At 39.6% G+C, this 26,084-nt stretch overlaps 1 protein-coding gene across 1 annotated transcript; it reads right to left on the bottom strand.

The window, feature by feature from the left end:
- Nucleotides 1–8,281: 8,281 nt before the first annotated feature.
- Nucleotides 8,282–18,638, bottom strand: LOC139729862 (probable 2-ketogluconate reductase). Its single transcript, XM_071640785.1, has 6 exons — nucleotides 18,581–18,638; nucleotides 16,641–16,887; nucleotides 12,738–12,894; nucleotides 11,978–12,167; nucleotides 10,514–10,692; nucleotides 8,282–8,541 (listed from the first exon to the last, which is right to left on the bottom strand). The coding sequence occupies exons 2-6, from the start codon at nucleotides 16,869–16,871 to the stop codon at nucleotides 8,282–8,284; spliced, it is 1,017 nt and encodes a 338-aa protein (XP_071496886.1). The 5' UTR covers nucleotides 16,872–16,887; nucleotides 18,581–18,638.
- Nucleotides 18,639–26,084: the final 7,446 nt, after the last annotated feature.

Below are 26,084 nucleotides of genomic sequence, written 5' to 3'. Positions count from 1 at the left end.
AAATGTCTAAATTTTCAAGCTCGCTCGCTTCGCTCGCTCGCATTGAATCGTTATGCCACTCTCCTAATGTTGCTGCCAGTAATTGCCAGCAGTTGCGTCCGATGCCCCCCCCCCCTTAATTTCCAAAGCGAAAGATACAAACGGGAGTTTTTGGACTGTAAAATGTCAAAATTCTCAAGCTCGCTCGCATTGAATCGTCATGCCATTCTCCTAATGTTGCTGCCAATAATTGCCAGCAGTTGCGCCCGATGCGCCCCCATTTATTTCAAAGCGAAATATGCAGCTACAATTAAAACTCCAGTTTTGGAACTGTAGAATATCAAAATTTTCAAGCTCGCTCGCTTCGCTCGCTCGCATTTTATTGTTATGCCATTCACCTTATGTTGCTGACAGTATATAATTTGTCGATCGCTTCACACCGTCATTCCATAATCCATGTAAGGAAAACTTACAATGTTCCTCAACGACTGCGTTGTTGAATGTATCACATTCCGTAATATTGTAGTCCCATTATTGCTCACGCACACATGCACAAGCATACAGACCGTCAAAATTACTTTATGGTTCCCCCCATGTTTCGACCCACCGTACGCCACTTTACACACACACATATATAGATATATATATATATATATATATATATATGTATATATATGTATACAATAAATAATAAATGTGTGTGCGTGTGTGTGTGTGTGTGTGTGTGTGTGTGTGTGTGTATTGTGTAACATATGCATGGTCTAATCTTGAGCCCCCTCCAATGTTTGCCCCCCCCCCCCCCCCCCCCCAATCCAAAACTGCTTCCGGCGCGCGCGCGCGTGTGTGTGTGTGTCATGTGTTTGTATGTGTATGAAAATCTAAAGTCAAAAGACGATTGACATGAATGCAAATGAAGAGTTTGTTCGCAAAAACCGATACGTTCATTTTTGAAGATTTTGAAGTACAGTCTCTGTCATAAAGTACAAAATAATACCTTTTGAATTAGCAAAAATTTTCTTATTATTCTCCTTATTTTTCTCGACCTTTAATCGCAAATATCTCCATTCGGCAAATATGGACTTCTCGGTTTTTGCAAACAAACTTTTCAAATGATTCAGGTTGCAACTCTGTTTCAACCAGTGATGTCCCCAAAAAAATTACAATGGGATTTTGCATTGATAAGTTTCTAAATACAAATTTGTAATTGAGCAATCTTAATGCTATTTCGGGGTATGAAAATATAATTTCTTACCTACATTTTTCAGAGAACCCCATTCAATTTGTTAAGTGGTCACAGAGAAATGTAAATCATTGTAAAGCATGTCATGGGTCTGTCTCTTCCAAGTTTAGCGCTTGGATGCTCTTGGCATTCACAACACGATGGACTAAAATTGGAGGAAGGGGATTCCTGTATGACATGCTCGACAAGGACCCCGTTTCTCTTGGACCACTGAAGCAAATTGGATGGGGTTTTCTGTAAGATGTCGGTTTTAAGTTATACATAGTTTCACACCTTGAAATTGCATTTCGATTGATTCACTTTTTTTAAGGGTATCCCTGCAGAAAGTCCCGTTGTATTTTTTTTTTTTTTTTTTGGGGGGGGGGGGACATACGGTACAGTAAACTACAGTGCTGTTTTCTATGAAAGAGTTGCAAGGCAATTTTAGAGAAAATTACATAACACCTGTGTAATGGGAAGCTCGGCTAATTTCCATGATTCACAAGCACTGCTGTACTTTCTATTCTAATTGCATTCCCGGTTGCACTGTGTGCCTAGAGGTCAGGAAGAGGAACCAAAGGGGTCATCCCACGAGAACGACACCCACGAGTACAGTGTATGACATTGACAAAAGATCCATCATACAGCTCACGAGTCCTACATTTTTAGCCCATGAGTTCGACATAACAGGGGGTTAATGTGTCGATCTCGTCGGCCTTGTTTGCTTAGTCTTGAACTCTTGGGCTGTATGACTCGTCGGCTGTATAATTCATAGGCTGTGTGACATATGGGCTTTATGAATCGTGATGTCGTTCTCGTGACATGCACCCGAACCAAGGTGCCCATGAGAACAAAACGCTGTAATTCCATTGCGATATCCCACGGGCTCATTCCATGGGCCTATGGACTATCGCAATGGAATGTGGGTGTGACAGGATCGACGCACTACATAATACATTTACACTGTACACTGTATTATGTAAACCATGGGGGAGGGGTGGACCCAACGAGAGCACATTTAATTAGGTGATCCGAGTATCCTTCGGATCACCTATTGTATCTGTACTGATTCTTTATTTCTGGACAAAAGTTGTGCAGAGATTAACTCAGAAAGTCCTCTGCCTATCAATTTCAAAATTATACCATATGTATCATGTCACAAAGACGACAGATTTTGTAAAATCATTGTGATCAATGGACCGTGACGTCACTATGACGTCATTATATGAAAACACATTTTCATTAATATCTCATTAATGGAAAGGAATTTTTCAATGAAATTTACGTCACATATAGTTCAAATCAAGCGTATTCTACACATTTTCTCACATTTCAGTTTACACTCAAACCGTGCGCGTACGCGCACGTTAAAATGTTGACATGCTCCAATCGAGCTCAATTTTTTTTTGCACACGTTTCAGATCATTTGGAGCATTTTTTGAAAAATTGAAAAAATTGGACGGACGCGTACGTGCGCGCACATATACGCACGCACAGCTCATATGCAATAGAAATTTCCCGTTTTTTCACATTTATCAGATGCCTGAAATATCAAGAAATATTTATACCAAGTTTCAAGTCAATCCGACTCAATATGACGTCATACGGGCCCGTCAAATTTGAAATTCCGCGCGCGCGTCAATGGCGATATACAAGTGCAACAATGCCAAAAAACTGCCGATTTTAAATCCGATTTTACTCGTCAGGATGGACGGTGACCTCCCATTTTCTTTACCCATTTTGAAAGCTGATGAGTTGTACATGTCATCTCATGGGTTGCCGATACTGAAAAAATGATTAAAAGATATCAAATTTTTTAATAAAGTAAAAAAAGTACATTTTCAAAATGACGTCATCAAATTTCAAGTTCACTCGAGCGTATCTCACTTATCCTTTGCCAATTTTCACCCAGTTTTCAGTATGTTGTAGCTTATTAAGTGTACTTTCATATTTATAGTTACAAAATTTTGATTGGATGACGTCATCACCTCGTAAAAATAGATTGAAAGTATTCTTGTAAAATTTGACCAGTTTACGTGTTATCTCTATGGGAGAGCAGTTTTTCTGGAAGTGAAAATTGACATGACAATCTTTTTCGAACAATAGCTCACTTATGCTTCGGTGAATTTCTCCCAGATTTTAATATGTTGTAGCTGAGACTTTGCGCTATCGGATGTGTGCCCTTCATGTAATCGCACGATGTCGGGATCCCGTTAAAAAAAATTGGTTGAAATTAAAGCTTATCTTCGATGTATTTTCATATTCCTTCCTTTTTGCAACTTTCTTTGCAATAACTCAAGAAAAACATAGCCTATCACCACCACATTTTACACATGTTTAGTTCATGTCACGTGCATTATTTCATAAAATAACAACTACTTGATCGGACACCATCTTCGGTATGGTAATTAGGGTCAAAGGTCATGAATGTTTTATCCTGTATCTTGGTGAATACATGTCCTATCTTCCCCATATTTTGCACGCGCAAAAACCATGTTACAAGGATCATTTCACAAAATAACCACATTTTGCTCAGATGCCATCTTGTCTGTGCAAAGTGGGGTCAAAGGTCATATGCACATCTTTCTGTATCTTCGTTATGACGTGTTGTCTCTATGGGAGGGAATTTTTCTAGATGTGAAAATTGACGTGATTGTCTTTATCGAGCCCTAGCTCACTTAACCTTCTGTGAATTTCTCCCAGATTTTGATATGTTGTAGCTGAGACTTTGGGCTATCGTGAGTGTGCCCTCCAGTTTTTCATAAGACGTCGGCATCACGAAACTTGGTTGAAATTAAAGCTTATCTTCGATGTATTGAGGTATTTCTTTCTTTCTGCAACTTTCTTTGCAATAACTCAAGAAAAACACGCCCTATCACCCCCATATTTTGCACATGCTTAGTCGTATGTCACGAACATTATTTCTTAAAATAACAACTACATGATCGGACAACATCTTGGGTATGTAAATTAGGGTCAAATGTCATAAATGTTTCATCTTGTATCTTGGTGAATACCTGTCCTATCTTTCCCATATTTTTCACACGTATAGACGATGTCGCAAGAATCATTTCACAAAATAACCACTTTTTCATCAGATGCCATCTTGGGAGTGCAAAGGTGGGTCAAAGGTCATATGTACTTGTTGCTGTTTCTTCGTTATAGTGTACAGAATTTGGTACCAAACATGGCAGATATGACTCCCTTTTCTAAATGAGAATCCAAACATCACACGGCCAATGTCTCTAAACACAGATGAAACTTGTATGGTCATGCCTATTGCGATCAGGACTCGAATCATTGATGAAAAAAAAAAATCGGATCACCTTAATTTGTCAGTGATGACAAATTACAATCTCTAGTTACGTATGTGTGTGTGTGCTTACTACCACGGAGGTGTATATCATGTTACCATTTAAACAGAAATAACCAGCACTAGCGAACTGACACAGACAAGAATTTGATGCAAACATTCGTAATTTTTACACTTGGGTCATTTATTTAAAGACATCGATCACAATTGTACACGTCATTCTGTCTAATTCAAGAATAACTTGCACTGAACACTTTCAACATATCTTGTCAATATATAATACATAGCTGTACTGTATAGAAGCTTTGCAATGAATGAATTAGGTCTATACATATATATATATGTACAGGTACTGTATATCTTGTACATATATATATATATATATATATATATATATATATATATATATGTGGCTGTTCCATGAAGGCATCAAGTATTATTTTGTCAGCACCATAATTATTAAATCATAATAATATTAATGCCCATAAAGACAAAATAGCACTCTGTAGTGTAGTCAGTTGACGGTAGCTGACAAGTTGAATGTACTGTATTATGTGTGTGGATTTTTTTAATTACATTATCGTAATTTTTCTTTATAGTTTGGTATGGTCTTATGCTATCAAACACAATACTCACGCCAGTGCTTATAACTGCACACTGATATTATTATAGCAACAACAATAATTGAATAGGCTTTTTTTGTGTGTGCTGTCTACACAAAACATTTCCCACACTCCGTTTCGGATTTCATAATACAGTACATATGTATATTGTACCAAACGGGTACTACAGTATTCTAGCAGGCAAGTATACGCTTAAGCACAAAATGCATAGTTTGGTCACATCAGATTTTCCATGGATGAAGGAAATCGACAAGCTTCTGACTTTACAATGAATAATAATATTCTGGTACATCTCTTACATTGCCTGCAATATTCAGATACTGTTGCCTGAAAACAGGTGGATTTTGTGAGAATGAAACCGGCGGTTTGCTTGAGAAGAAAAGTGCGCTTAACCCTAAATCCCATCGGTTTTTTTGAGGGACTTGACACCCCCCCCCCCCCCCCCCCTCCTTCAGATCTCGGTCGTGGATCGCGCGATCCTCGCGAAAATTTGCACTAAGGTAGAGGCCAATGTTATCTACAAGACTGGATAGTTAGATTTTTCCAATTTTGTATTTTATATTAATTAATTTATGCTAATTTATGCAAGAAATTCCTATAAATAAAAAGATAAAGCTCCAAGACTTCTAATTTTTGGTGAACATATTCTTTTCAATATACTCAACAATAATATTGAAGCAAAAATTCGGCTTCATAATTATTTCTTATGTATTTTATTGTTTATTGAATTTCTGTGTTTTTTACTTTTTGTTTTTGTTGCTTTTTTTCGTCAAAATTTGTCGCAGAAACTTTTTAAAGCATAATCAGGCTAAAATAAATCATCAGCCATTGAAAGTAAAAATATTTATTTTTATATGAATTAATTGCAAAAACACAATTTACATTGGATTTGTACACAAAATTATGTTTTTGAGCAATTTTTTGGGTCGACGAATTTTTTTCAAAGGGGCGTGGCTTCAAAACGGTATGCCCGGGAGCGACAAATTTGGTCTCAAAAGTGGCGCGATATATACTTGAAAGAAAAAAAAGTCGTAAAATGTCGCGGCGAGAGCATCACGCGTTGCAGAATAATCACGCGAAACGTCGGGGGGGGGGGGGGGGAATAGGGTTAAAAGCGCCAAAGCAGTAGGCCTACATGTCTTAGCTATCCGTTTTAGTTAGGATATTAGTCATTAGATTTTGAATTATTCTGCTCATACACGGCTACACCATAAACTCGGATATGTATAGGCCTACAGGCGACTCCCGTTATAACGGAGCCGTCGGGTCCGTCAGAACGTTTTCTTTCGTTACATCGTAATTTAGTTAAATTGAAACCCCCCCCCCCCCGACATTTCGCGCCACGATTCCGCAACGCGCAAAGATTTTGCCGCGTCGTTTCATGATTTTTTTTTATTGAAGTCTCCCGCATATTTTGAGACTAAATTTGCGACGACCGGGTACACCGTTCTGAAGTTAAAGTAATGTTTTGCATATGCATGTCAACAGCTCAAATTCATGATATCGTGTGCAAATCCAATGCAAATTGTGTTTGGGGGTTAATTTGATACAAATTAGATAATTTCAACTTTTAACCACTGAAATTAATTGAATCTAGTGTAGATAAGCTTGAAAAAGTGCCTGCACCAAATTTTGGCAAAAATAGAAAACAAAAGGTCGAAAAAACAATAAAATACATAAGAAATTAACAAAACAATAAAAAACAAAAGAAATTGATTTCGATTGTGCTATTTTTTACAAGAAAATTGTGTGATGTGTCTTGAGGAACTCTTGACACAAAAATTTAGCACTCCTTCAATCTTTTTAATGGAGTTACAGGTGAAAATATGATTTCATGCATACAGTTGCATGATTGATTTATTAAAAATAGAAAGCCAATATTTTTCTATTCTATGACAATGTAATCTTGTAGTTGACATCCGGCCCTATCTTTAGGCAAAATTTTGCGGCGATCGCGCGATCGGCGGCCGAGATCTGAAGCCCTCCCCCAGTAAAAACTTGGTCTCAAATAGCCCAGTTAAAATAGGGTTAAAGCGCGATAGGCCTACATGAAGATTATAATGTAGGCCTATATAGCTAATGATTTGGGAGCATGAATTTTTACTTTGCTGTAATTAACGAGGGTTTAGATAATATGTGACTTGCTCGTTGCGGGAGTGCACTATATAAACAGTGCACCTCAAGAAAAACAAGACGAACACGATTATAACGAAATGTCGGATACAACGAAGTGAGATTAAGGTAACAAAAATTACCTGTATAGGGACCATTCTTCATATAATTTATTTGTTTGGCTATAACGAAATGTCGATATAAAGCAAAAGAAAACTGCCCGTCCCGAAGACTTCGTTATACTGTAATGGGAGTTGCCCCGGGGAGTTGCCTGTATATCATTCTATGTATTGTATTATGTTCTCATTAATGATTCGCAAGATAATAATCTTAGTCATCGAACGGGTGAAAGTAGCCATCGCAGGCTTAGGCAAAATCGGCTCAAAATGAGGTGAAGACGGGATTTCATTATCTAGATAGTCCATATATTATAACATAGGTTTGCCTACAGTGCACTCGGTTAACGAACACGGTTATAACGAATTCCCGGTTACAACGAAGTAAAAATTCAGGCTGCAACATTATCCTCTCTACATAATTATGTGTTTCTATTGTTTATTTGTTCGGTTATAACGACATTTCGATACAATGAAAGAAACTGCAGGTTCCGAGGACTTCTTTATAACGGCGGTCCACTGTAGTAGGCCTAACTAACATGTTGTGGCAGTTCAAATATTGCTGTCTTGGTCGTAATACTAATCATTGAACAAAAAAAAAAAAAATGGATAAATCATGCGAACTGTGATTCAACCCTAAAAAGCGCGTGCTTTACGAACTTGGCAAAGGACCAGACAGGTTAGTAACTGCATTCTTCATCAGCGACCAGGATGAGATATTGATGCTCCACATCCTGCGATCACTATTATATTAAGTGTGTGTGGATGATATCAGCAAAGACTGCATTGTGTGGCGAAATTACCAAATTTTAGTTTAGGGTTTTCTCATAAAGGCTGTCAAGAAAAAATAGCGCATAAATATAGTGCAGTTTTGGGAGGTCAAGGTATTCATTTCGCAACAGTTACAGTAGCAGGTGTGTTATGAGGAGTTGTTCTGAACCTCAGTGACGAGGGGTCGGCCCTGGATGCCCGCCCAGAGGTTGTCGACGCAGTTTTGCATCACCTCGTCCAGAGTCCTGCCGACGAACGCCGAGACGTGGGGAGTGACGATAACGTTGGGCATGTGCAGGAGAGGGTGCTCCTTCGGCAGGGGCTCAGGGAACGTGGCGTCTAGCGCCGCACCAAGGATGATGCCATCTTTCAGGGCCTCCACCAACGCCTCCTGGTCAAAGATTAGACCTGCATCGAGCAGTGGCAGCACACGAGCGCACATTATGCATCGATCACCCACGGATGCACATCCATATACGCACATACCATCACATAAAACAAAAAACACAAAATAACAAAGAAACAAACAAAGTGACTTTGGTTAATCGACGTAGACCACTGTTGTAAAGTTCCTTCCTACTATATACAGGATTATAATTGAATGGTCAACAAAAATACTGGCCGTTGATTGGTAATAATGCAATGACATGTAGGCCTCCGGTAAGAGCAGTTCAAGCATTTTGACTGGTTTTCAACGAGGCTAGAATGGAAGGATGTTAATTATGTAGTCTATGTAGCATTGTCTATCGTTGTACATGAAAGTCCCTGCATGGGAAGGTTTATTTTCCCCTCGAGAATGCCTTTGTGTTGGAAATTTAATTGCAAGAAAAATGATATATTAAGAATATGCAGAAGGAGAAAAATACCTGAGTTTTACATTGACCTTTTCTGTTCATGGTCTGAGTTAAAGTACATAGACATGTTTAATGTTAATGATATAAAAAAAGAAGTTGTTTGGAATAACAGTCATATTAGATATGACAACGAAATGTTATGTTTCCAGAGCTGGATAAAGGAAAATGTTATCACAGTGAAACAGATTATAGAAGATGGGGAGTGGAAAGATGTTACATCCATAAATGAAACCTTCCGAGACAGGCAGCTGCTCGCCTCATTTGAATTGTCTAAGTTAAAAAAAGCATTCCCCAGGTTTTGGTTAGACAAGTTACGTAATAATATACAGACTCCTGTAGTGCTGCACACAGAAGAATTTGATGCTATTGAGTTGTCAACAGGTGATAAAATCAGTGTACAGAAAACGTCAGCTAAACATTATTATAGATTATTTTTGCATAAGAAAAAACAAGAACCTTCATGTTTATACCTCTGGCAAGGTTATTTGAATTTACCCTGTGATTTTGATTGGAAAAAGGTATTGCAATATAAGTTTCATCAGATTAATGATAACAGAATAAAGCAATTTAATTTTAAGCTTTTTCATCGAATACTGCCCAGTAAAGACAATTTGTTTAAATGGGAAATTTTGAATGATAATTTGTGTACTGTATGTAATTGTAAAGAAACCACTTGTCATTTTTTGCTGAAATGCCAAAAAATCAAAATGTATTGGAGAGTGGTTTCGGTTTTAATTCGAAATATTTTCGATCTTGTGATAGATATCAATGAAAAAGTCATTATTCTCGGATATGATATAGGTAACAAAAAGATGAAATTAGTAAACCTTTTTTTGAATTATGCCCAATTCATTGTCTACAGGAATTATGTCAGAGAACGCAATGAAAGAAACAAATGTTTGTTCAATGTACATCATTTAATAGAAGATTTGAAAGCGGAATTAAGATTTTATATCAGTTTGAAGTGCAACCAAACGAGATTCGATGATATTGGATTAAGAAGAATACGCAATTACTTTGGTTGGTACCATTGATGTACCCTTCAATTATTTTTTTCCTGTCATAATGATTATGTTGAATGCCTTTTGGATACTTGCAGATAATGTGATTGTAAATATGCGAAGATATGTGGAAAAATAAAGTACCTCAGATGAGGAAAATAGAAAAAAAAAAAAAAATTTTCCCCTCGAGACAACATAACTGCTTTCCATCAGAGCTGCCGGCAGCTCTGCTCCCTTTGGGCGAATTATAATCTCTGGGGGGAAATGTCACTGTTTGACACAAGCATTCATCTCATCAGTTGCTCTCTGTCATATTGAGTGAAACAATGTCTTAACACTGAGGGTTCTGCAAATATTTCCACTGATGTTGGTCAGAGACAGTATTATCGTCATGTTTCACGAACAAGGTTATTGCTCATTAGAAGAAACTATTGGGGTAATTTCCAATATTGGACAGACATGATAATGGATAAAATGCATGTCATCATGAAGACGTTGAATGTTGACCATTCAAGCGTATCATACCTCTCGCAATATTGACGATGATGGCGGTGTTCTTCATCAGACTCAGTTGCTTCTTGCCCATCATGTGCCGCGTGCTGTCGTTCAGCGGAGCGGCGACGACGAGGAAGTCTACGACCGGTAGCATTTCTTCCAGCGTCGAACAGTACGTGGCTTGAACCTCCTTCTCCTCCTCTTCACTCCTGCCTCGCCCAGATGAAGACACATAGGAGTTACGTTCAGACGGTGATCCTTAACCCCGAGGACAAGCTCTATCGGGTGTCAAGTGCCGCACGGTCCATTTTGTTACGAAATCAGTAGTTCCGTCACGAAATGACTGATTTCTGTACGAAATGGATCATTTCGTCGACGATATGACTGATTTTTTTTCGACAAAATGACCATTTCGTCGACAAAATAACTGATTTCGTCACGAAATCGACAGTGCGACACTTGGCGCCCCATAGGGCCTATCCTAGCAGTTAACTTATCCTCGAAGTTAGTGACTACCGTCTGTACTTCCTTATTATTATTCCAAGTTTTCAAAACGCGGGGTGGGGTCACAGATAGTATACATGAATCGAAATTTAAAGCAGTCAAAGACGCTAATTATGCAATAGTATAAGAATTCGTGACATCGTCAGATATTGTAATATTTCACGGGAGACTTTTCAGAGTGATGTAATAGCCCGCGTACAGTTCTGATGAAGAAGAGTAGAAAGTGTCGCATACGGTAGCTTTTATGCAAATTTGTATGACAGAAGACATCAAATAACATGGAGTACATGTAGTAGGACATTGAGACAGGGGTACTTCTTTGCCTGTCATCATGGTGTGTTTTGACCAGGAATAAAATACATTGTAACTGTATGTTTGCGGAGTCAATTTTTCAGCATAAAGTATTGCCGTTTATTATTTTGACATGAATTTTCCACATCTCAACTACCTTTGAAGTAGGCCTACTCGGAGAAATCATTGGTAGCCTATATATTACGGGCATATTACATTCACTTCTTGCTCTTCATTTTCGGTTTCGTGAAACACAGATTCTTTATTTTACGTCAATTTGAAATCAAGTACACTGTATTCTGCATCACATCCGGCGGAGAACATGAGAGCTGGAGAAAAAAAAAACTCTCTTTCCAAAGGTACACTTTCTTTTATTCTTTTTGTTGTGTTTTTTAGATTCTTGTCGTCTTAATTATAAAACTATACCATCTTACCACAAACCATAATAATAGGCAGGGGCGGATCCAGGAAGGACCGCAACCGGCGCACGCCCCCCCCCCCTTTATTTTTTGTTGAAACAAAAGAAATAAAAAGAAAAAAATGAGGGGAGGGGTGCGTGCATGCGCCCCCCTTTAATTTTGTAAACGCGCCCCCTCTTTACGGAATTACTGGATCCGCCCCTGATAGGCCCTATACAAGAACATACTGATTGCAAATTGATCTCTATATCGTCTGCTAAACTCGAAAACAACTCATTACCGTTTCCTCCTGTTATGGTACAGCACCCTCATTTTGAACCCTGACGCTCTCCTCGCGACCTCGTATCCGATTGCCCCCATTCCCAGAATGCCGAGCGTTGTTCCCGACACGGGAATCCCGTACAAGTCGTCTGTTCGCTTCCACCCGAGATTCAGTGAGTCCTTGTCGTAACCACGTGCTCTCCCAATACCTGTGTTACGGCGACACAACCAGTTACTTCAAATTTTATCTTTTATTTTCATTAAAACAAAAAGGGTAAAAATAAAACCGATATCGAGCAGTCATTAGCTTCACCATCGCAACTGATTGAAAAATTGCCATCCATCGACGTATAGCAGAAATTGACAATATCATTCAGTTACAGTATTGCAGTACACCCGCTGCAATAAATGGTAAGACTCATAACCGGCCACTGCAAGCTTGGTATCTAGTCGCTGGTCTAGTGGATATGATGCGTGTCTAACAATAAGGAGGACGTGGGTTCATGTCCCACCCTAGTAGGTATACCTATGATTTTTATTAGGTCTATTACTATACTATAACGTCTAAATATTGAATAATGATCAGTGCTTATTTACGTAAATTAGTCGATAACTTGCAAACTTCTTCTTCGGTTTCATGGACTACACAGACAAACTTCCGACTAATTTTGTACACGTAATATCACCTGCATGATGTGCTCAGATGTAGCTCAGAAGAAAGTACAGACAGCTATGATAAAAGAAGCTGAAATATTAGTGGGGAGATCTCGTTGACTCACAGACCGGAAGTTTCCGCGCTGCGGCGAGCAGCAACCCGAAAGCAAAGTCAGCGCATGTGTCATCCAGGATGCCTCGAGCGTGGCCGACCTTTAGACCTAGTTTCCATAGCAACGGGAGATTAAGGTGATTGGTACCTGTGCTGTGGGTCGTTACAACCTGTGGAGAATCATCGCCGGACTCATGAGAGGGAAGAATGTGTTGATTTCGTTCTTCAACTCTCTCAACTCATTTAACACATGGGTACATGAGATTATTGTGGGGAAACGCTCATAAAGTAGTATGCAAAAAAAAATGATTAAACAATAAATAAAACACAACAAAATAGGAACAGAAAACCCTTATGCATTAAAGGGATCGTATACATTATAGTTTTGGTTGAGCCTTAACTTCAGGTTTATATCATTTTTTTGTTGAGATAGTGAGAAACCCCTTATGAAATTTGAAAGAGCATGTAATTTCAAGAGGGATTCAATGCTTATTTGATGAAAATTGGTTTTGAAATGGCCGAGATGTCCAAAACAGAGCGATCCTAATAAAGTGTGGGACCCACATTTTATTACGATCGTTTTGTTTCACTTTGTTTTTGGATGTTTCAGCTATTCCAAACCCGATTTTTATCAAATAAACTTTGAATTCCTCTTAAAATGGTATGCTCTGAACTATTTCATAAGTATTTTCATGGTATCTCGCAAAAAAGGTTAAAGCCCAATTTTGTACCATCCCTTTAAGAAGACACCGTATAACAATTCCGCGCAAGTGATTAAGATCAGAGGAAATTTCCCCGCGATGGCAAAATTTATTAGGTCTGGCCAATTCCCTCGTGCTCGTTGTAACTTTGTAAAGTCTCTTCATTTTAATATATCATGCAAACCTAATGTAAGTATACCATCAATGCAATGACAAGTGAAATTCATTCAAATCCGTTCACTATAGCCCATTACATGCCTAAATGAAAGTAACCGCCGCACAGTGGGCCAGAATGGCTCCAAAGTGCGCCAAAATTCATATTCACCGAGATCGACTTAAAACGTTGACCGATCTAGGGGTAATCAGGCCCGTAGAGTGCAATGAAAATATTTTCAAACACATATGACGTCATTTATATAGGGATTTCTAATTGGCTGTGAACATCCAATGAGAAATATAATATTTCTCACGTTACAATATTTTTCCAATCAATGTCAGAAAATTGATAGTGCGAACTGTAGCTGTGGGATAACGCGTGTGCTGAAACAACATGAAAAGTAACAAAATAAAAGAAACAAAAATAAAAGAAAGACGTCAAAGGTTCAGACTTTGGTCACACTTGGAGGGGCGCCCTTAAGGACTTTTTTGGTATTTATCATTAGTTTGCTATATTATGTCCCCTCTTGAAAATGCATGCGTTAACATTGCAAATAAGAGATACGTGAGAAGCAAACATTATACACAAATTGAAAAGGAAATTTGATAAAGTTATTATGTTAAGCCCGTTAAGGCCATAATATATAAAGCCTTAAAATGTTTTAGAGAGGTATTCATACTTCTTCAAAATGAATTAATGAGAATTTTTGGTAAGTATGTAGGATGTTACAAGACTATAGATATAATCGCATAATGATGGAGGAAGATGTGCTTACGGAGGTAGACTGAGAGACAGAGAGGTGATATTATTATGATAAACTAAGAATTCAGTTAAAACATTCCTTTTGAAAATAGTATTTACTTTATTTGATAAAGGGGAGAAAATAATGGTTATTCTACATTCAGGGCATACATATATTTTTGGAGAAAAGATACTCTACATTTTCGTAATGAAAAAACAAAAACAAAAACCGAATGATTCTCCTCCGCCTTCCAACTGACTTGACCAGTCAGTGGTCTACAGGCATGCATAAGGCATGAAGAACTCGGTATTTCAATACAGGGAAACTAACCTTACACCTCAATAACCCTACACAATAACAGAAGCAGAAGCCTACGGTATGTATTGCGAAAACATCATGCTAAAACAAAGTATCATGAACTGTTTATCAACACTGTAAGATTATCAATAATAAGAGGATATAAAAATATAATTGTGGTACCACGAAAAAACAGGTCGAAAGAATCGTGCAGGAAGAGAACGTCAGATCTGTAGGTTTCTTGAATGTGGGTAGTTGGCATGCTGTTAATCAGTGCAAGTAACTGTCTACACAGGCATTATAGGGTTATAGACCATCGAGACATTTATGGTCATTTAGCTGGTTTGATGTGAACATTGTACACCTATCAATCATGATGAACATGACACCGCGCCCCTCCCCAGAGGGCCCAGACCCCCCCCCCCCCCCCCCCATCTCTCGCCCTCTCTCTCCCTCTCTCTTGCTCTCTCTGTGGTCTCTGTTGTTGTGTGTGCCTTGCCGGCGTATGGGGATCCATGGGATGCGTGCTGCCACCGCACGCGAGATTTTGGCCAAAAACGGGCAAACATGCGGATGGAAAATTGGGTTTTCTTCACAAGATTGCGGAAGATTGCAGCCAAGTTTGGTATCATTGTAAAGCAGAAACTACAGCAAAGGCGACTGTGATATTTTTAGCGCGGGAATCGGTGGGAATGTTGACCATTTTTTAGCATTAAAAGAAATTTGCTATTTTTAGCCAAATTTTCCTTGTTTTGACCCAAATTACTTTCAGAGGGAATAAAATCTGGCCTGTAGAGTTTATGATCATTTAAAATAGTTAATTTGACACATGTGTTGAAAATTTGAAGAGGGTCAAACGACCCGTTCGGCGGAAACCTTTTGAAAACCACAATATTGCATTTACACGTGTTTTACCCAGTATTCACAGATTTTGAGTCTGTTTGTAGATAAACAATCCACTTAAAATTAATTTCAAGAAAAACTATTATTCAGAGGTGTTCAGGAGGATGTAATTTGTGCCTAGGATATGAAAAAAACAATTTCCTTCCAGTGACTAAATCCCTATTTTGGCGCACTTTCATTCACACCTGGCCCACTGTGCCCCGTCAGCAGCGATCAGCAATTTTTCTCCAAGAATTTTTTCATGGCCAGTATAGGCCTCATAGTTGTTGCAGAAACAAACATCTTTTGTGTGTGTGTGGGGGGGGGGGGGGAGCGAGGAGCGTTGGGATGAAGATTTTCTGAGTATTTTACGACCACTTGGGCTCTGGAAGGAGAATAGCAATTTTGGGATTACGGTGCCCTCTATTTGGAAAATTAGAAATTAGAGATGATACTTCAAATATATCGTCTTTAATAATGAATGACGATTTACAGTATGCAATTCGTTTCTGCTAAAGACATTTGGTGAGGATAATCCCGGGTCACCAATTTGTCTGTACTTTGAAAAAAAAAATGATGTCCAGTTTACAATATGTAGATTATATGCTCTTATCGTGTACACATCAGTAAATATAAATACATCATGCTCTAGCTGTACATATATGAATTTTGTATGAATATTTTATTTATATATTATTAATCGAATGATACACGTCTTACAAGCACCGCATTTCAGTAGATCACTCTTGTCCATCGCAATAAATAACTTCTTTCTTGTCCTCGCCAAGTATGTATTGTTCCTATCATTCATTGGTATAAATCTGTGTATCACTTTCTTAGGACTTGTACTTCTTTCAAATTGTTAAAACAATATGATTTGTCAAATGCAGTGACGGTTCCAGGAGGGGGACTTTTTTTTTTTTTTTTTTTTTTTGCTTGTCAGCTGATGAAACTCGGAAGTAGCATTTGCTTTGCGCCCCCCCCCCCCCCTTTACGGAATTCCTGGATCCTCCCCTGAAATGTATACTTTGCATGATGTATTACCTTTAGTTGGATGGAAATAAAGTAATTGTTTATTCATTTATTCATTCATTTTTGCGGTAAGAGGGCGTGGCATTAACGAAATTTACTGCTCACCTTGAGGTTGGGCATGCTTCGCAAGATCTCTTCGGTTATCTCCGGCTTGTAGAACGGTATGTGAAGAAAACCTTGGATCCGTTCGCGGTAACGCAAGGGGTCCGCCACGAAATCATCCCAGATCACCAACCGAAAGTTCTCCAGGAGTAACCGCTTTGAAGATTCCCTGAACGGCGTAGCCGTCGTCAGTATCCACGGCTTGACTGAGTCATCTTGGGCATCGGTCTCCATGGCGACGGTCGAGTATCTTAAGGTTCATTTAAGATAAGATGTGTGTGTGTGGGGGGGGGGGGGGTGGCAGACAGAGGCAGGGAAACCCAGAAGAATGTCATTACACATAAATTGAGCAGCTGCAAAATTTATCATTCAATAAAAAAAAAATGAGTTTGCGTTAGTTCTAAATTCGAAATGAAGAAAAACCAGCAACATGCATGACACTGTATGATTATGAGATGATTACTGGCCAGCAACATGAATAGATATATCGAGATGATAACGATATGAAAATAGGCCTCATCTTTGCTTTCTATCCAGCGTCTTACCAAAACGCTTGAGACGCACAGACACAGTTGCACATTAATGTATATCATGTGCATTTCCCTATAGTGGTCACTGGAATCAAACTTGCGTTGAACACATTACCTACAGCGTACAAATTATACTCGTGACCTGAAGAGAGATGAATCGAGAACTCCAGTAATGCAGGCTGTCATATTGGCTGATTTTTAGGAGTATAGAAATCATGTTATGGCGTATAGACAATGATAATTGAAACTCATCAGAACATTGTTTAAACACGAAATCCAACACCCCAAATGAATAAATTCTTAAACAAAACAAAAAAATCCCTACAGAATAATATGTTCCAAAAAGGACAAAAATTGAATAACAAATAAGGAAGACATGACATTTAGAATGTCCCCCCTTTTTTTTGGGGGGGGGGGGGGCACATTTCTCGACCCACCCTTATACGAATATTCAAATAGGAGAGCGAGTCGATGGTGTCATGTCCTCACAATTTTTCATGTATGTCATGATATGAAATTAGGAGGGGGGAATTCTATTTTTAGCTATGATATAGGCCTACAGGTAAAAGCACATTCCCATACAAAAATAATTTATATCTGGGTTAACATACATTTGTTCTTTTTTTAATTTGTGTAGTTTTCAGGCAAGTTTTATATTCACACAGCTGAAATATATTTTTGTCGTCTCTGTATGAAATGAATTAATAAGAAAATGTGAGGGAATGGCACCATCAACTTGTTGATTTGAATATTCATAACGGCTGGTCAAGAAGCTAGTGTTTTCCAAAAGAAACTGAAATTTCAAAACATCATAACTTCCTTATTTCTTATCCGATTTTGATCATTTTTGCACTGCGTTCTTCTCTTTCTCATGGAATTGATACCAATGATAGGCCTACATTTGGAGTGGATCTCTTCATGAATATGGACAAACAGTTGAGATTCTAAAATAAAAAAAAACAACAACAAAGAAGGAACGGCAGCATATCACATAACAATTGAAGACCACCCCTTCCCAGCGGCTGTGTGCCTCGACCTCTCGATCCCCTCCACCCTCCCTTTTCCTCCCTTGTGGGTCAATCCCCACCCCCCCCCCCCCCCCAGCCTTCCTGCATATACTCACGTGCCAACACATAAACACACACACGAACCAGGTGAGGCGAATATTAGAAGTACATGTACATGTACTGATAGGCCCAAGGAAGGGTATTAAGCCCAGCGAGGTGAGACGAAACATGGCATGCGTAAGAACACACATTCAGGCCATTCACCTACCTCCCTATAGCCCTATACACCTTTTCAGGCAGTAACCAGCTGGAATTACCGGAAAGCAGCGTAGAAACCCGTTTCCATTCGAATAATAATTAGGATCATTGCCACAACGTGCAGAGTCGAGTCAAGGTGTATAAGTACCTGGTGGAAACGATCCAGTGTCTAACAGTGGGTATTCGGCGTTGCAACCCCGCGTTTCCTTTCAAAATGTGATCGGTACCGACTGCCAAAAACGAACGAAGGAGCATACCGTTTGCTCTTCCTAATACGTACTATAGCGTATGAGCTGTACCTATACAAAGACATACAGAAATAAAGAAAGAGAGAAAGAAAGGGTCAAGAAGTGCTTGTGCAGATTCGTGTGACGTGGGGTCGCACGTACACATAATTGTATTACGTAATGTCTTATGCAAACTGTCTCAGAGGGTAGCATATTTCTCGTGGTTAGGCAGCCTTCCACACAAAAGAAATTTCAAAGAAATTCCTTTCCTTGCATATGTGTATAAATAGAGTGAGAGGAAGGTGCGAGACCATCATTTCTTTGTGTGCAGGCAGACTTCATCATGTCTTCTTCCGACGACAACGACACACGCTTAAGAGCCGGAAAGCCGACGACGGGGGTCGAGGAGCAATTAGCCAGCCAGGCCGCGGAGATACGTCGGCTTTCGGATGCCCTCTCACGGCTTTCCGGCGAACACAGCCGCAGTGCTCAGCACGCGATGACCTTGAGCCCTAGGGCTGGAGACGACATTAGTGTTTTCGCGGACGACACGTCCCTCACAGCAGGCCTCCGCGGCGAGGCTGCCCCTTCGCTCCCGGGAGAGCGTTACGACCCATTGGAGTCGCTGCTTTCCGCTTTGTCCCCCAACCCTCGAGGGGACGTAGATTTGGAGATGGACAGCGAAATGTACACAGAGGGAAGAGACCTGGGTCCCCCTCTATTCGAGAAATTGGCCGACAGGCTGACAAAGTCAATGACCATGCCCCCCGAAAAGACGGCTTTGGAACGCATCGGGGAAAGATACAAAACGCCCTCCAATGCCCCCGCGGCAAGCGCCCCGCGAGTTGACCCGGAAATATGGAGTACGCTACCGGGCCGCGTCGGGGCACTAAAGGACGTGGGAACTCAAAAGCTGCAGCGACAAGTCGTAAAAAGGGCGCTGCCCTACAGCCTTATTCTAGAGGAACTAAACGGCATCTCAAAGGGGGAAAAAGTTCTGGATATCGAAAGACTGAAAAGTCTGGCTTTGGACGGCCTAACCCTCTCGGGATACGCTGTTTATGAGCTCAGCATGAGGAGGAGAGAGGATCTTAAAGGGGGTATCGCGCCGCGATACCGTGGATTGTGTAGTAGGAATACACCCCTCGCGGACACCCTGTTCGGGAGCGATTTGTCGGCCACTATGAGAAAGGTATCAGACGCCTACAACGTGGGCCAGAGGGTCCAAACGACCAGACCTCCCCGCAGCCGTGAGGCGACGGCTGGGGACAGACGACGCCCCTTCAGGGAAACGTACCCATATTTCATCCCCCAGCGTCGCTACCCGACCCGTCCAGCACAGCATCAGGCTTGGGGGCGAGGCTTTGCTAGTGCCACAGTGTCCCGCCCTCCCACACATCCGGGGCCTCCACCAAAGACTCACTTTCATCCCCGCGTCAAGCCTTCTGGCGAGTCAAAAAACTAGTAAGTCCCCCCCTTCAAGCGGGGCGGTTATCGTTCTTCAGAGAGGCATGGTCTCAAATCACCTCAGATTCTTGGGTTTTAAACGCCATTTCGGGTTACAGAATCGATTTCACTGCAGTCCCAACGTTCAAATTCGTTCCCGGGACTCTTCCCTTCTCCCAAAATGAAAGGGATGTTATAAGCAATGAAGTTCGCACTCTGCTTTTAAAAGGTGCAATACGAGAAATTGATAAGCAGGAGTGCGCTTTCGTGTCATCTATTTTCGTCATTCCGAAAAAGTCGGGAGATTTGAGACCTGTAATAAATCTGAAAAACCTTAACCGCTTTGTCAAGTACGAACATTTCAAAATGGAAACTTTCAAGCTCGTTTCAGAAGTGATTACTAAAGGTGATTTTCTGACGTCTATTGATCTAAAAGACGCTTACTTTTCCATTCCAATTCACCAATCTCAGCATAAATATTTAGCATTCAGCTGGAATGACAAATTCTTTTGCTTTCAGTGTCTTCCGTTCGGTCTCAGCTCGGCTCCAAGGGTCTTCACCAAAGTTATGAAACCCGTTATAGCAACTATCCGTGCTAAAGGAATTCGAGCCCTTATTTATTTAGACGACCTTCTCATTCTTTCATGTTCCGAAGAGGAAAGTCTTGAGCATACAAACTTTGTAAGGGAGCTATTGGAATCCCTTGGGTTTATCATAAATCAAGAAAAGTCTTGCTTTCAGCCAAGACATACGGCTATTTACTTAGGTTTCGTAATCGATTCATTATCCATGCATTACAGCATTCCTGCTGAAAAAGTACAGAAACTTCACGGCTCCGCCGTATCCCTCCTGAACAATAGTAAAGTCACTATTAGAAGCCTGGCGCATTTCATTGGTCTTATTGTTTCTATTTTCGGCGCCTATCCACTCGGTAGGCTACATTACCGCCAGTTGGAATATGCTAAAATCCAGGCCTCTTCTTGCATACTTAACCCACCTGCCAGGGCAGAAATTCAGTGGTGGCTCGCACAGCCCGTGCATTCCTTTGTTTCCCCCATCCATAGACCCAACCCATCTGTCACGATCTCTACAGACGCCAGTACACAAGGTTGGGGTGCATTGCGTCATTCAGATAACTCCTTTTCACAAGATCACTGGGCAGAGGAAGATCGAAATTTACATATCAATGAGCTCGAGTTGCTGGCTGTTGAACGGGCCTTGCCTGATTTATGCACTGACTGCTTCAATGAACATATTCACGTTCTGTGCGACAACAGCACAGCTGTTAGTTACTTAAACAAGATGGGAGGATGTGTACCTCGGCTAAACATAATAGCCAATAATATTTGGAAATGGTGCGTTAAGAGAAGCAACTGGTTATCTGCCCATCATATTTCGGGCATGCATAATTCGTTGGCGGATTCATTATCTCGCAGAGATCTTAATAAGGAGTTACACCTTTCGCCATGCATCTTTTCTTCTCTCATTAAACAGCTACCATTTCAACCTTGTATTGATTTGTTTGCGTCACGATTTACCCACCAATTGCCAGTTTATGCATCATGGAAGGCGGATCCAAATGCATACGTCATAGACGCCTTCTCGATTTCATGGGAAAATTTAACTCCATACCTTTTCCCCCCATTTTGTCTTATTTGCAGAACCCTTCAGAAATTAAGAACCGATCGAACACCGTATGCCATCCTAGCGCCAATATGGCGAGCGCAACCATGGTACCCCACGCTACTCAATATTATGGTCATCGCCCCGCCCTTGCTCCTCCCAGCGGATTGTCTGGTGACCCCCCTTCCCGACCCCAACCTAACTCTACGCCTGGCCGCGTGGATTATCTCATCAGCAGAATGCAGTCAAACGGACTTTCTCAAGTCGCTACCGACCTTATCGCACACTCATGGCGGGAGCGAACGAATAAGCGATACGAGTCGGCATGGCAACAATGGTTACGCTGGTGTTGTAAGGAATCATTTGATCCCTATTCACCGTCTATAAGTGATGTTGTAAATTTCTTAGCTCACCAATGCTCAACTGGGAAATCGTACTCTACCATAAACTCATATCGTTCCGCTCTTTCATCTGCCTTTCCTCCTATCGATGGTCATAATGTGGGTAAACATCCGCTTGTTTTGAGACTTATGAAAGGCATTTTTAATACAAACCCTCCAAAACCACGATACCAAAAAACGTGGGATGTTGCGTCTGTCCTTAAGTACATTGGTTCCTTACCCGACAACAAGGACTTGACTCTTCCTTTGTTAACCCGAAAGTTGGTGGCACTAATGGCACTAACCTCCGCACAACGCACACAAACGCTTATGTGCTTGTCTGTAACATCTCTCCATCTTGAAGAAAATAAAGCCTCTTTCAAGATTTCAGAGTTACTCAAGACTACTTCTAAATCAAACTTTGCCGACCAAACTTTGACGCTCTCATCATTTGGTCAAAATTCTAAATTATGTGTAGTCAAAACGCTGAGAGAGTATTTGGAACGCACTAAGTCTTTGCGTACAGATGAGAGACTTTTTGTATCAACAATAAAACCACATAAAGGAATCACTTCAGCTACTCTAGCTCGATGGATGAAAACAGTCCTTCGGGATTCAGGCATTGATACATCAGTCTTTAAGGCCCATAGTTTCCGCGGCGCCTCGACAAGTTGTGCTCTGGCCCACGGAGTTTCGCTACATGAAATCTTGAAAACGGCAAATTGGTCTCGAGCCGAGACGTTCAGGAAATTTTACCACAAACCTATTAGTGACTCTACGTTCGCAAATGCGGTCCTCAATTCTGTAAACTGAAAACATCAAAGAGCCCTGAGATATGATGGCCTAACAAGGCTTGATAACGTAATAGGGCTATCTTTCACATTTCTGTGTGATCCTAATGATAGATCCGACGATTTCGGATGGTTGATTAATTTCCTTTGTAAAGCTTACATAGCATCTAATAGGGTACAAGTTAAACATCCTACAAGGCGTAGGAAATTTCTAGGTTTCGTTTAATTGTGCAGTAATGGTATAGACCCAGGACAACTTTATAGATGTATAGCAGAAATGATTGTATTCCTTAATCATTCCTTTGATTTGTGTCATGCGTATGACGCTCCATACGGCGATTTGCACGAAGGACTCAACAATTATTCATCGTAGATGAGAAAAGGGAAAAATAGCTTGCTTACACCCGGCACTTCATATGAATGATGACCTGATATGTATGTTTGGTTCGGGAAGTTTACTTTCCTTGACATTAAAGAAATGGAACAAATGGACAAATACTCGTGTTTGTTTATTTCATTGTCATCGTAGTTTGGCAAAAATAGCTTCTGCGGCTCACTTTGAACATGCTACCCTCTGAGACAGTTTGCATAAGACATTACGTAATACAATTCCAAAATTATGCAAGTAAATTATGAAGTATAATTAGAATTGTATTAGTAATGTTGAAATGCAAAGTCGAAGAGGGTCCCTCCCTTGAGAAGCTTCGGCTCCTCTACAAAGTCAATGCCCTCCCCGAACAACAACTTCTGCCACAGAAGCCATTTTTCTTATCCATTTCGCTCAGACACGGGAGCTAAGTCCCCTGATCATTACTTATCATGAACATGTAGGTCATTCACACTGTCTTGTGGAGAGCGACGAATGTATAGCTCGTACGTTAATTAACGTGGCCATGGTCAAATGCTGATGAGGTTTGGTGATCGATGTGTTGCGAAGTGTTTTTCAACTTGCGTGATCGGTGATCTCCAGACGTTTGTTGTGTGCAAAGTTCACCCTTTGGGGTGACAACACTGATACACAGCTATTACTTCTTTAAATGGATGGTCTCGCACCTTCCTCTCACTCTATACACATATGCAAGGAAAGGAATTTCTTTGAAATTTCTTTTGTGTGGAAGGCTGCCTAACCACGAGAAATATGCTACCCTCTTCGACTTTGCATTTCAACATTACTAATACAATTCTAATTATACTTCATAATTTACTTGCATAATTTTGGAATTATGTATAATTAGGTTCTGCATCTGCCTCCAGTTCGTTGGCCCTTAATCTGACAGTATACGTTTAGTCTGGCTTCCAGACCCTCTGCTAGTGCTATTTCGCTATTCAGGATAATGACGCCCTTAACGTCGAAAACTGTTATAGCTTAAGGTGGTTTTGTCCTGCAGAGGTCTTCCTTTATCATCAATTCCTCAAAGAAAATATAGGTTTTCCCCGCCCAGTTTCATTAGATTTGCATTCGATTTAACGATCGATGCGGGCATTCAAGTTCAAGCTGAATTTTATAATATATTTTGGACGGAGATTGGAGGAGTAGTAAGAGAAGCCTTAAATGAGGCATATAAATTAGGGGAAATGTCATCTTCACAGAAGCAAGCAGTAATTAAGTTGATTGCTAAGGATGGGAAAGATCCTTATTTATTGAAGAATTATAGACCGATATCTCTTCTTAATGTAGATTATAAGATTTTAACAAAGATTTTAGCTAAACGGATAAAGGAAGTTTTGAATGAAGTTATTTTGGGAGATCAAGTAGGTTATATCGAGGGAAGAAATATTGGGGAAGCCATTAGAATCATAGATGATATGATATTTCATACATCTTATTATAATTCACCAGGGTTTTTATTGGCTATAGATTTTGAAAAGGCTTTTGATTCTATTTCTCATCAATTTCTTCAAAAGGTTTTGCCTTCTTTTGGATTGGGCCCGTCATTTCAAAAGTGGGTACAAGTTTTGTATACAAATGCTTTGAGTTGTGTTTTGAATGAGGGGGTTTCTACCGCTTATTTTAAAGTGGAGAGAGGTGTTCGACAGGGTGACCCACTGTCTCCTTATTTATTTATTTTATGCATGGAAATAATGGCGCATAGATTACGAAGAGATAATTCTGTACAAGGAATAAAGTTTGGAGATGAGGAAATTAAATAAGTTTTATATGCAGATGACATGACTATTTTTATACGTAATGAGAAATCAATTTATAGGTTAAAGATGTTGTTTGAAGAATTTGAAAAAATGTTGGGATTAAAGGTAAATATGGATAAGACTAAAGTATTAAGATTGCGATCATATCAGCATTTGAAATTAGATACTAATTTTGGAGAAACAGTTGATTTTGTGAAGATACTTGGGCTTTTCTTTTCTTTAGATGAGGGAACGAAGGAAAATATAAATTATAAAGAGATTTTTAAGTAAGATAAAAGTTCTTTTGAATTTCGGGAAACAAAGAGATCTAACTTTGATGGGAAAGATTCAATTACTCAAAGTACATATTTATTCAAAAGTTATATATCGAGCTTCTCTCACTCCAGTTCCCAGGTGGGTTTTTGACTCTTTAGACAAAATGGTTTTGATTTTATATGGAAAGGAAAAAGAGATAAAATTAGAAAAAATATATTGTTTTTAGATTATAGACAAGGTGGGTTAAAAATGATGAATTTTGTTGATTTAGTTAAAGCACAGCGAGTTATGTGGGTTAAGAAACTTCTTAATAAAGATGAAAATATGAAATGGAAGCAATATTTTAATTTTGTAACGAGAGATATATGTAGGAGGACAATTTATATTTTTGTGTGATTATTTACCAGCGCTGTTGAAAGTGAAAGCTCCATTATTTTATAGGGATTTATTAGAAGTGTGGGTAAAAACGAAACAAATGAGAAGTAATGTTAGCAGTAGTTTGTATAGTGGTAATGTTATAATATTTAATGATAAATATATACGATTAAATAGAAGGGGGTTTATAGATTAAAACATATATTAGGAAATAATGGTGAATTGAAATGTGATAGATATTTTAGAGATTTAGGTTTAGGAGTTAAAGATATTTTTTTGCTAAGATGTATTCATGAAAATATACCGATGGGTTGGAGGAGAAATATAAAAGAAAAAGAAAGAGATATTTTGGAAACTGATTTTATTATAGGAGGGAAAACAATTGATATTAGCAATTTAAGATCAAA

The sequence above is a fragment of the Diadema antillarum genome, unplaced genomic scaffold (genome assembly GCF_040938485.1).
Source record: "Diadema antillarum isolate AM-2024a unplaced genomic scaffold, OU_Dant_1.0 seq00000266_RagTag, whole genome shotgun sequence".
Classification (NCBI taxonomy): domain Eukaryota; kingdom Metazoa; phylum Echinodermata; class Echinoidea; order Diadematoida; family Diadematidae; genus Diadema; species Diadema antillarum.
The sequence above is the reverse complement of the archived record's forward strand: the minus strand, read 5'-3'. Positions and strand labels throughout refer to the sequence as shown.